A 12,886-nucleotide genomic window follows, 5' to 3' on the forward strand; every position below is an offset into this window, starting at 1 on the left:
GTTTTCCCAGCACCATTTATTGAAGAGGCTGTCTTTTCTCCATTGTATGTTCTTGCCTCCTTCATTGTAAATTAGGTGACCATATGTGAGTGGGTTTATCTTTGGGTTTTCTATCCTGTACCACTGATCTATATTTCTCTTTTTGTGCCAGTACCATACTGTCTTGATTACTGTAGCTTTGTAGTATAGTTTGAAGTCAGGGAGCCTGATTACTGCAGCTCCATTTTTCTTTCTCAAGATTGCTTTGGCTATTTGGGATCTTTCGTGTTTCCATACAATTTTTTGTCCTAATTCTGTGAAGAATGCCATTGGTAGTTTAACAGGGATTGCATTGAATCTGTAGATTGCTTTAGGTAGTATAGTGATTTTCACAATATTGATTCTTCCAATCCAAGAACGTGGTATATTTCTCCATCTGTTTAAATAGACATTTCACCAAAGAAGACATACAGATGGCCAAGAGACACATGAAAAGATGCTCAACATCACTAACTATTAGAGAAATGGAAATCAAAACTGCAATGAGGTATCACCTCACACTGGTCAGAATGGCCATTATCAAAAAATCTAGAAACAATAAATGCTGGAGAGGGTGTGGTGAAAAGGGAACCTTCCTGCACTGTTGGTGGGAATGTAAATTGATACAGCCACTATGGAGAACAGTATGGAGGTTCCTTAAAAAACTAAGAATAGAAGTACCATATGACCCAGCAATCCCACTACTGGGCATATACCCTGAGAAAACCATAATTCAAAAAGAGACATGTACCCCAATGTTCATTGCAGCTCTATTTACAATAGCCAGGACATGGAAGCAACCTAAATGCCCACTGACAGATGAATGGGTAAAGTAGATGTGGCACATATATGCAATGGAATATTACTCAGCCATAAAAAGAAACGAAATTGAGTTATTTGTAGTGAGGTGGATGGACCTAGAGTGTGTCATACAGAGTGAAGTAAGTTAGGAAGAGAAAAACAAATACTGTATGCTAACACGTATACATGGAATCTAAATAATATGGTACTGATGAACTTGCTGGCAGGGCAGGAATAAAGACGCAGACATAGAGAATGGGCTTGAGGACACAGGGTAGCGGGGAAGGGGAAGCTGGGGCAAAGTGATAGTACCACTGACATATGTACACTACCAAATGTAAAATAGCTAGTGAGAAGCAGCTGCATAGCACAGGGAGATCAGCTCATGCTTTGTGACCACCTAGAGGGGTGGGATAGGGAGGGTGGGAGGGAGACGCAAGAGGGAGGGGATATGGGGATATATGTATGTATATGGCTGATTCACTTTGTTGTACAACAGAAACTAACACAGCTTTGTGAAGCAATTATACTCCAATAAAGATGTATTAAAAAAAATAATGCCACAGGGACATATTTGTACATAGATTTTTTTTTTTCCTGTATGTAGTAATGTTTAGTACAGCTTTTCGGAGACGGAATTATTGAAATTCCAGGTGGAATTACCAGGTCACAGAAGTCTTGTTGGTGTTGTCAAGGAGCTCTCCAAACGCAGCATTGATTCAAGCCCCACCAGACAGTGTGCTTGTAGCCACCCACCCTAGTCAGCTTTGGCTGTTTTAATTTAAAAGCCTGTTTTTCAGGGACTCCCCTGGCGGTCCAGTGGTTAAGACTCCACCCTTCCAACACAGAGGGTGTGGGTTCGATCCCTGGTTGGGGAACTAAGATCTCACGTGCTGTGCAGCCAATAAATAAATAAATAAGTGAACCTTAAAAAAATAAATAAAAACCTGTTTCTTAGTTGATAGGTGAACATGGCGACCTGGCTTTAATCTTTGGTTACTTTCGAGGTCGCCATGTATGGGAGGAGTCCAGTCACTGGCCTGTGCACAGAGGACAGGGGACTGGAGCGGGGGCGGGGGGGGGGGCGGGTGCTTGTTTCCTGCACGTTTGAAGAGGGGGGGTCAGGTGGGTGACAGGACATCCTCATTTAACTCTACTTGTTCACAGATGACCCCAGCCAGGTGACATGTCTCACAGGACGGGACTTCGCCGCCGGACCAAGGCAGGGAGCCCATTAAGAGGCCAGAGGCAGGGTCCAGGCCAGACCTGAGCTGAGGCTGCAGAGTGAGGGTCTCAGCAGGGGACCTCTTGCCCCCAGGGGACATTTCAGTGGCCAAGATGCTTTTGGTTGTTAGACTTGGCAGGGGTGAGGGTGCTCCTGTCCCCTGGGGGTGGAGTGAGAGGGTGAGGTGGGCCGTTTTCTTTGGGGGGCCTTTCCGGTCTTGCTGGTGGATTGGGGGTGGGGTGAGGAAAGAGGCATGGGCCGTGACTCCTCGGGTTTGGTCCGAGGCCTGAGTGAAGTCCTGAGCCAAGGAGGGGCCAGTGGGAAGAGACGGAGACAGGGTTGGACAGGAAAAAATGAAGAGTAAGGCTTTGGATGTGCTCAAGTTGTCAAAGAGGCTATGAGTTTGGAGCTTGGGGGAGAGGTTGGGGCGAGCACAGGGGTTTAGGAAGATTCATTGATCATTCTTGCCTGGAGAGGCAGTTTACTACCTGCCTTTGACAGCTGAGGACCGAGGTCTGGAAGAGGTAGGGTGACTTGGAAGGCCTAGGTTCCAGGCTTCGGGGCTGATTTGGTGGATTCTCTGAAATCGTGTGCAGGCTTTTATAGGCGGGTGCATTTTACTGGGGAGAACGTCCCCAGTGTTTGCAGTGGATGTTCAAATGGACCTGGGATCCCCAAGTGTAAAGTGCCTTAAGTTGTCCTGAGACCCCACGGGGGGTCTCACTTCCTGCTGCGTCTGCTGAGCACGGTGACCAGGGAGCTGCTTCAGCCTGGGAGCAGGAAAGGCTCTGGCTTTGGGGCCGCGGTGTGCTGGGTCCCGGGCCCCTCTCTCTGCAGGAGGCTGGCCAGGCCGGAAGCCTGGGGAGGAGCAGTTTTCTCCACTTGTGTGGAGAGCAGGAAGCGTGTGTGTGTGAGGCCTTGATAAGCACAGAGGCTGCAGCTGCCGGCACAGGTTGGTGGGGATGGCCCAGCTCTCGGGGTGCTGCCTGGGCCGGGGTGTGGCACCCAGTGCCCAGGCCTCCGTGAGTGAGCCGGTGAGGAGGTGGCCTTATTCCAGGGTGGAGGCTTGAGGGGGGAAGATAGTCCATACCCGCCGGCCAAACACAGCCTTGGAGCTTCTCCAGGATTCAGTCTTGTGGCGGATCGTGTGATGATAAAAGTCATCCATCCCTTTAACAGTGGATTTTAAATTGTGCAGGAAAGATTACTTTATACGAACGCGCCCGTGACCCTGCACCTACATACCCACCCTACATTTTCCCGAGGACTTTTCTGGCCCCGCAGGACACGCTTACATACGGATGTGGATAATTGTATATATGTGCAGTTTTTGTTGGCTTTTTTCTTCTTAGTAGCATTTTTTATTGTGCTAAACATACACGACATGGAATTTGCCATTTTGGCCTTTTCTTCTTGTGCATTTCAGTGGCATGACGGGCACTCACGTTGCCTTGCATCTTTAGTAGCATTTCTGTGGCCTCTTATGGCTGTAAAGTTTTCCATGACGTGGATGCGTCATCGTTTCTACTTTATTTCCATCGTTTTGTGTTTGATGGCTTTCAGGGTTTTTTGTTTTTTTCCGCTCCAGAAACCACCTTTATGCCAAGGAAATGATTTAAAAGAAAAAATGGGTAACTCTGCAGGTATTTCAGGAAGGGCTCTGGGGGCCGAGTGTCTGTCTGTGTTTACGGCTGTTGAATCTTGTTGCCCATCTGCTCCCCAAGGACTGGGTGAGCGTGTGGTCTTGCGACCCTGAGCCCCCACCCTTTCCCGAGTCCTCGCCGACGCCACTCTGCTCTCTTTTGTGGCCGTGGACGCGTCATCCAGCAGGCTCTCCTTCCTGGGGCAGCGGTGGCCTCCCTCTGGTCCGTTGGTCAGACAGCTGGTGACCCAGGCTCACTCTGTACCTTTAATGAAACGAGCAAGTTACGCTGTGTTTCCCTTGGGGAGAACCCGGCCCGCTGCTTCCCTGGAAGTGAATTCTGTCAGGGCCCACATGGCCCTTCCTGTGGCCCTTCCTGTGGCTGTGGTCTACACTGGGCATCAGATACGTCCGGTGACTGTATGGAGGACCAGCCTGTGTTTCCTGGTGACCAGCACTGCATGTGTCATTCTGGTGGCGGACAGAGGCGTCCATTGGCGGGACTACATTGAACTCCCGAGGGTCTTGGAGGGGCGGTCCGTCCCCCCGCCACGTTGACTGCCCCGGCCTTCCGGTGCTGGGGGGCCACCGGGAAGCCAGGGTGGAGGGGGTGAGTCCGCGTTCAGCCTGGGGGCCGACAGGAGGCCGTGCCCTGCGGGTGGCGAGGGTTACCGTGGGGCCGTTTTCGGGGAGCACGCTCTCTGGACGAAGGCTTGTCCTCGGGACGATGGGCTTGGCGGCTAACGCCGGGGGGCAGCTCGTGCCACCCCGGAGCCGTGGAAGGCTGGAGCCGCGGAGGCGGTCGCTGGAGCGCTGGGTGGGCCGGAGGCCGGGGCGGGCGGGAGGCCGTCTGGAGGTGGCAGGGCGCGGGGACCGGTGGTCCAGGCTGTAGTCTGGGCGTGTTCTGGCGGCTCCCGTTCTGCAGCGTAGAGAGGCCCCGGGGAGGGTGTGCGAGCGAGGGGACAAGAGGCGTGTGGGAAGTCTCTGTGCCTCCCTGTGATGTTTGCTGTGAACCTATAACTACTTAGGGAAACCAAGTCTTTGAAATTAAAAAGGAAAAGAAAGTGGGTGCCCCCATGCCGTTGGCCCCGATGGTTTCTTCCCTGGTCATCGCGATGTCTGCTTCACTGAGGGGCAGGCGTCCGGGAGGCCGAGTGGGTGGGGCACTGGGAAGGTGGAATGAGGAGGGTTTGCAGAGCAGCTGGGGTGCGGGGGCTGGGGTTCCCAGGGTTCTGAGTGCGGGTGGGAGGGTCCTGGGCGCTCTTAGACCGGGCAGCCGGTCCCAAGGTCTGCTGGAGGGTGGTGGAGGCAGCGAGCTTTGCGGGAGGCTGAGGCTGGGGGTGCAGGGGTGGCTGGAGACACTGGTGGCCGGGGTCCTCCCCAGGCCCAGACGGACCTCAGAGCACCAACCAGCGCTTCGAGGGAATGACAGCCACCACTGATACGCTACTATTGACTAAAGTCCACGGCGCCCCTGAGGGTTCGCTCTTGCTGTACATTCTGTGGGTTTGGACAAACCTATGACATGTTTCCATCATCATAGCGTCACGCAGAGTAGCCACTGCCCTAAAAATCCCCTTTGCTCCACCTGTTCGCCCCTCCCCCCACCCCCCCAGCCCCCAGCAACCCCTGATCTTTTCACTGTCTCCATAGTTTTCGCCTTTTCTAGCTACAGCGTTTAGCCTTTTCAGACTGGCTTCTTTCAGTTAGTGATACATACTTAAGCTTCCTCCAAGTCTTCTCATGACTTAATAATAGCTCATTTATTTTTATTGCTGAATAATGTTCCATTGTCTGGATGGACCCCAGTTTATTTATCGATCATCTGCTGAACGACGTCTTGGTTGTTTCCAAGTTTTAGCAATTGTGAATAAAGCTGCTATACAGGTCCGTGTGTAGGTTTTTTTTTTTTTTTTCGGTGTAGGTTTTTATGTGATGTGTTTTAACTCATTTTGATAAATACCAGGAGTGCAATTGCTGGGTTGCATGAAGACAGACACGAGATTGTCTTCCAGAGTGGCTGCACCAGGAGTTCCCCGGTCGTCCAGAGGTCAGGACTCCACGCTGTCCCCGCCGAGGGCCCGGGTTCAATCCTTTGTCGGGGAACTCGGATCCCACGAGCCGTGTGGCACGGCAAAAAAAACAAGACAAAATAAGACAAAAACAAACAAACAAACAAAAAACAAAGTGGCGGTGCCCTTGTGCATCCCCACCAGCCACGGATGAGGTTCCTGCCGCTCCACACCCTCGCCAGCCGTTGGTGTCGTCACCGTCTGGATTTTGGCTGTCCCGATAGGTGTGTAGTGGTGCCTCATTGCTGTTTTTTTTTTTTTTTTTGCGGTACGCGGGCCTCTCACTGTTGCGGCCTCTCCCGTTGCGGAGCACAGGCTCCGGACGCGCAGGCTCAGCGGCCATGGCTCACGGGCCCAGCCGCTCCGTGGCCTGTGGGATCCTCCCGGACCGGGGCACGAACCCGTGTCCCCTGCATCGGCAGGCGGACTCCCAGCCACTGCGCCACTGGGGAAGCCCTAAGCAATCTCTTATTGTTGCTTGTTGGATTAAATTTTTTTAAGCCCTGCAAGGGCCGTTCTGGTACAGATATATTTTTGATGTCTCTCATTGTTTCCTTAGGGTGTATTTTAAGAAATAGAATTATGAAGCTCAGAGCACCCACTGATAGTTATACCAGTTCTCCCAAAAGGTTTCATTCATTCATTCATTCATCTCACCAATATTTACTGAACACTTGCTCTGTGCCGGGCGCTGTTCCGGGTGCTGAGGACGTGGTGGTGAGCTCCCTGGGAAGCACAGCGTTTCCCATCCGAGCTTGTGTGACTGGGGAGGACACGGCATCTGCCTTGTGTTCATCCGGTCACATCGGAGATCCTGGAAAGGTGTGTGTAAATCAGAACTTTAGAATTTGAGAATGAAGTACCCAGTGCAACATGTTATTTCAAGGGATCCCAGGATGAGTTTAAGTCTTTTTCTCACTCAGAAACCGAATCCTTTGACTATAACCCAATAAAGTTACAAATTATTAATAAAAAGGTAGCCAGAAAAATCCAGAAAGAGCCAGAAGCCTCCATACATTTGGAAATCAATAGTGAGCTTTTGCTCGGCTTATCAGTTAAAGATGGTCATGATAAAAAATGAGGAAATAAAAAAAAAAATGAGGAAATATTTAGGCTGAGTGACAATAAGAGCATTGCGTGTCAGAACATGTGGAATGCAGCAAAATTGGTACTTAGGGAAAATTTATAGCTTCATTAGAAAATCAGATGATAAATTAATGAGCCGTGTGTCGTAGTTTCCTCGGGTGCCATACAGTTCTGGAAGCCGGAAGCCCCAGATCAACGCTTTGTCAGGGGTGGTCGCTTCTGGGGGCTCTGACGGGGGGCGGGGTCCGCCGCACCCCCCCAGCTTCTGGGGGCTGCCCTTTACTGGCAGACGCATCACCAGACTGCCCCTGTGTTCGGCCCTGTATGTCTGTGTCCAAACTTCCTCTTTTTATAAGGACACCCATCGTTGGATTAGGGCCACTCTAATCCAGGATGATCTTGTCTTAACTTGATTGTATCTGTGAAGAGTTATTTCCAAATAAAGCCACTCTCTGAGGTTCTGGGTGGACATGAATTTTTGAGGGACCCTTTTCAACCTACTGCCCAGGTGCCACCTGAGAAGCCAGGAATAGAGGAAGACAGCAAGACAGAAACAAGGAAAAATTATAAGGGTAAAGCAGAAGTTAATGAAGCAGAAATCGAAGAAATAGCAGACAATAAAATCAGAGTCTGACTCTGAAGAGATGGATGAAACAGACATTGGAGAGGGCTGCCACGTCATGAAGAGACACACGAACTGTAATTTGCCACAGGTTGGGGAGGAGGGGGGCAAGGGGTGAGCTCAGAACTGCCCACGTCCCCTGGTTCAGCTCTTCTCATCTGGGTGGACTCAGGAGGCATCTCCTCCAGGAAGCCCTCTTGGACTCCTCCTTGCTGAGGATGGTCTAAGAGCCTGCCACTGCTGGTGCAGCCCCTTGTACCTGGTCCTTTGGTGGTGCTCACCCGTTGTCTTGCTGTGACCACCGTCTCTGTCCTGTTTGAGCTCTAACAGTAACCTCCTTCGTGAAAGAACTATGCCTTTTTCCCTGTTGCATTTTCTGTCTGAGGCCTGGTATACAGAAGGTGCTCAATAAATGATCGAAGCTCTGTGTTTCTCTTCTTGCCTTGCCGCTGGGTGGCTGGGTGCCCTGGACACGTCCCTTACCCTAGGTATCCCCTACGCGGGACGTCCCTCACCCTAGGAATCCCCTACGAGGGATGGGGCAGCCGGTGTCCTTGCCCAGCCAGAGAGGGAGGGGAGCAGAGGGGAGGGATTCCACTGTCCCAGGCTCCCAGGCGTGTGTGCTGTTGTGTGGGGGGGGTCAGCTCAGTTCTGGAAAGTCTCCCTAGACCCCCCTCCGTGTTGTCTCTTCTCAGGCTGGAAGCCTGCATTTCACCCCTCGCGTAGTAGAACGTGGTCAGAAGGTGATGAAGCACGTCGTTCATGGCCCCGGAGCTCTGGGTCCCGAGGGCAGGACGGGGACGGTCCCTGGAGCTGCCTTACGCGTTTCGGGGCAGATTCTGGCCGCGGAGCTTTCTGGAAACACTGTTCCCACACTCTTGTTATGAAGATTCCTTTGGCCTGATCGCCTGTCCTGACCCCGTGCCCTCTACCATTCACAGCCAAGACAGCTCAGCAGCATGAAAACAGGAGGCAGGAAAGGGGAGCTCTGAGAATTAGAGGTTTTCCCGGAATCTCCCGGGGTGGGAGAGGGATGCCATCCAGAAATAACGGTCTGGCGTGGTCGAGGCAGAGCCCGGGGCGGTCATCCCACTGCGCCCTGGGGGGCCCTGGCTCCTGGCGCCCCCCCCCGTGTCCTCTCAAAATCCCCTGAAGTGGCTTCGTGTTTTGAACCACCTGTATCCTGCCTCATTTGACCCTTTGCTGCCAGAGACGGAAAATCATCTCCATGCCAGGACAGGGCTGCTTACTGGTCCAAGAAAACAAGGCCTGGGCCGCGGCTTTCTTGAAGACAAATGGCTTCTGGTGGCTGCACAGGGAGCCTGGGGTCCTCACCGTGACTGCGGACCCTGGGTCAGCCACTGTCTGTAGGGTCTGTGGGCCATTCCCAAGGCCAGGTCGCTCCGTTATCTCGAAGTCAGTGTGTCCAGAGCCCAACTCAACGTCGGCCAGATCAAAACCAATCAATACACAGAAAGTGGCAAAGGGTGTTGGGGGATGGCACTGCTGCTGGGAGCGGCTGGCGGAGAGCGCTGGGAGGTTCTTCACTGAGCTGAGCACGAGCCCCCGTGGGACCCAGCATTCCTGCCCCAGGGGTATCCCCAAGAATTGAACACGGCACCGAGACGCACACGTGCACCCTCACGTCCATGGCAGCGCTACTCACAGCAGCCAAAGGATGGAGCCAGCCCATGTCCACCAGCTCGCTGATGGAGCATCGAGATGTGACACCGCGGAGTACGATTCAGCCACCAAAAGGAGAGACGTGCTGACACCTGCCACAACGTGGGTGCTCCTTGAAGACAGTGTGCCGAGTGGGAGAAGTCTGACACGGGAGGGCACGTACCGTCTGATTCTGTCCGTGGCCATGTCCAGAATGGGCGGATCCATGGAGGCAGAAGGTAGGTTAGTGGGTGCTAGGCCTGGGTGGAGGGCATGGAGGGGCTGCCAACGGGGTACCTGGGTGTTTTGGGGTGATGAAACGTTTGGATCTAGCTGTTAGAGAGGTTTGCGTAACATTGTGGATGTACCGAATGCCACAGGCTTGCATACGTTAAAATGGCTGATTGTTAATTTTATGTTGTGTGAACTTTACCTCAACTGAAGAGAAGTCCCCTCGTTTGCTGAGACAAGCGCCTGTTGGCTCCCTCGCTTCTACGGGAAGCCTGGGGTCGTTTCCTCCCGACCTCACCTTCATCACTGCCCACGTCTCTGCCCCGTGTCACCGTCACCTCCGAGCCTGGGCACTCCCACATGGCCTGACCTTCCGGACGTCCTTTGGTGGCCCGGGGCCTCTGCTGGTTCCTCTCTCCTGCGCGCTGGCAGAGCCCCGGTGTCACTATAAACAGTTTACGCTGCAGTGCAGGGGCCTTTCCCACTCATGTCTCCCAAATCCCGCTTTAAGACCCCACTGACTCATTTTTGTATATATTACTGTTCTTTTTTTTTTTTCTGACCACACGGCTTGTGGGATCTTAGTTCCCCCGACCAGGGATTGAACCCGGGCCCTCGGCAGTGAGAGCTCGGAGTCCTAATCACTGGACCACCAGGGAATTCCCTTACTGTTCTTATTTTTAATAATTTCTAAGAGCAAAGGCCCAGAGTCTCTCACTTGAGATGCAACTGACATTTCTATTGATAGTGAAAATTCGTGGTTTACAAGAACAGTCAGTGACGTTTGTAATGATTTCCATAAAAGTGGGAGTCTTACTGACAGTCTTAACTTTGAGTAGAATTAACGTACAATGTAAATAACACATTTCTGGCGTGTCACCCAGTAATTCACGAAGGGTGGGAAATAACCCAGTGACTCCTGGCTCCAGGGAGATGTTGGCGCTGGTCTCAGAAAGGATGAGAATGACTGTTGTCACGGTAACAGAGGAGTGGCGAGGTGAGTACTTGGAAGGCAGTTCTGGGGCGATCGGTGGTTGCTGGTGTGTCCAGAGCTGACCGTCAGGGAAACCCCTCCTTCCCGCCCACGAGGCACCTGGGGCTGTTCCTCAGCCTTGGAAGCGTTGGGTGTTGGATGAAGACCCTGTGTATGTTGGCGTGAGTCGGAGCTGCTCTCCTGGCTTTGGCTGTTGTGTAGGGTCGTGTGTAGGTGCAAGAGCTTATAGAGCTGGTACCTCCTGTGACCATCCGGGGCCGTGTGCTGGGAAGCCCGGTCCCATCCAGGGACCAGCTGGTCGCCAGGTTGCTCTGGGGCAGTGGAGCTGGAGGGTCGGCTGTGGGAGACCCCGTCACTCCATGTACCTTTGCACTTTTTGGGTTTTGCGCCCTCTGTGTGTAAACAGAGTTTTTAAAAAGCAGTAATGAAAAGCGCGGGAAGAAGACGAGAGGTTTGCTTCCCTGTTCCGCGCCCACCTCCTGTTTCCTGCACGTTGGTGAGCAGAGCGGGGGCACTTCCTGCCCTCGGGTGAACCGGTGGGGCTGGGGGGCCTCAGAGGCTCGCCGGGGCCTTGGACCCGGTGGGCTGAGCTCTGGGGTCTGGTAGCAACTTTGACACGTTGCTCAAAGTGTGAAGGAACAGAAAGCCTTCTGGAGCCAGGGCTCTGTGGCCGGCAGGGCTGTGGGCTGGGAAGAGGTGGGCTTGGAGGTAGCCTTGAAGTCCAGGGAGGCGGGTCGGGCGGGCCCGGCTGGGACGCGCTGGGTCCCCGGCCTTCCTGGGACCCCGTGACCTCCCGGGACGGACTCTGGGGTTCTGCCGAGATGGCCTCTCTTCTCACCCGCTCTGCGTTGTCCCCCCTCCAGGAAGAAAACCGACAGATCCTGGCGCAGCAGAAGTCAGCCTCCCAGTCGGACTCGCACGATGAGGAAGTGTCCCCGTCGCCGCCCAACCCGGTGGTGCAAGCCCGGCACCGGCGTGGGGGAGTGAGCGCCGAGGTGTACACAGAGGAGGATGCCGTGTCCTACGTGCGGAAGGTGGGCCTCGACCCCCCCCCCGCCCCGCCCTGCATCCCAGCCCGTATCCCAGGCGTTGGGGCCTTGGCCTCCCTTCTTCTTCCAGAAGGTCGTCGTGGTCCCTGCTGGCCTGAGCCCGGTGCGCACCTGCCTGAGGCTCTCTTGGGGCCACCCACCCCATGGTTCTGTGACCCCAGTAGGCTGGGGACAGGGCGGGATGGCCAGGTCGTGGGGTGTGGGAGGAGGAGCCCCGTGTCCAGGGCCTCGTGGGTCCTGTTCTCCTGGCTTCACCCTCGAGGCTGGACCCCAACCTCAGAGCCGCCTGGGGGTAGCCCGCCCCCGCCCTGGACGTCACCCTCCCTCTCTCTCCGGCCCTCATGCTGAGCAGGGCACACCTTTGTCAGGGGCCTCCCCGATGTGAGAGCACTGGTGGCTGCATGTGCCCCTGAGCCCTGCCTTGGACATGCCTGCCATTCCATCTTACGCATTTCTACAGCCAGCTTTACTCTTTAAATAATTCTTTTTATTTTTACTTTTTGACCTATTACAAACATTTATTTTAAAATATGGCAAAATGTGCGTAGTAGAATTGACGTCTGCGTCAGCTCAAGCTGCCGTAACAAAAGACTGGCGGCTTAAACAACTGATGTTTACCCTCTCACAGTCTCTAGTCTGGGAGCCCAAGATCCAGGTGCCGGCAGGGTGGGTTTCTGGTGAGAACCCTCTTCTCTTCCTGGCCCCCAGGCGGCCGCCTTCTCGCCTGTTCTCACGTGGCGGGCGGGGTGGGGAGCGCAAGATCTTTGGGTCTCGACTTACGAGGGTGCGGATCCTGTCTTGGGGGCCCACCTAACCCCAGTCACCTCCCGAGGCCCCATCACTAAACACCTTACCATGGGGGCTAGGGCTTCGACACGTGAATTTGGGGACAGTTGGGCCACAGCACCTCTTTAACCATGTTTAGCAACCAGGTCACATTCTCACCATTGTGCCACGGTCACCGCCATCATCTCCAGAACGTTTTCATCTTGCAAATCTGAACCTCTGTCCCCATGAAACAACCATGCCCAGTCCCTCCCCGGTACTGAGTCCTTTTATAATCAGGGAATAAAACCAGTAAGAGTGCAGCTTAAAAGCCCTCCGTCCAGCCCGGAGGAGATCCCCAGACAAACCCAGACGAAGGGACGTTCTGCAAAATCACTGCCAGTCGTCCTCGGAGAAACTGTCACAGACCAGAGGGGCTGAAGGGCCACGGCGACTGCATGTGGCCTGGGTGGGATCTGGGTAAAACCAAGGAAACAGGACAGACATGTGGGTTTAGCTGCTAGGATGGCGCCCAGCTGGTTCCCTAAGTGTGACGTGTCACCACAGTAACCCAGGGTGTTACAGGAGGGGAGGGGTGCAGCGTGTAGGAAGAGGCCTTCCTCTCGAGGCCTGCACGTCCGAGCTGTTACACAGCTGTTGGAGCTGGGGTGGCTTTTCAGGGGCTCCATCCTGCCCCCTCAGGGATCCCTTTGTAAAGG

General features: G+C 53.9%; 1 protein-coding gene across 2 annotated transcripts in view; it reads left to right on the forward strand.

Annotated features, from left to right (window-relative positions):
* The window catches only part of PRKAR1B (protein kinase cAMP-dependent type I regulatory subunit beta), an 85,987-nt gene that overhangs the window by 2,266 nt on the left and 70,835 nt on the right, over positions 1-12,886 (forward strand). For both annotated transcript variants that reach the window (XM_060123463.1, XM_060123464.1), the window contains exon 2: positions 11,217-11,387. In XM_060123463.1, coding sequence (XP_059979446.1) covers positions 11,217-11,387 — 171 coding nt within the window. The remainder of the gene's footprint in view (positions 1-11,216; positions 11,388-12,886) is intronic.

Source organism: Lagenorhynchus albirostris, chromosome 15, assembly GCF_949774975.1.
Source record: "Lagenorhynchus albirostris chromosome 15, mLagAlb1.1, whole genome shotgun sequence".
NCBI classification, from domain to species: Eukaryota; Metazoa; Chordata; class Mammalia; order Artiodactyla; family Delphinidae; genus Lagenorhynchus; species Lagenorhynchus albirostris.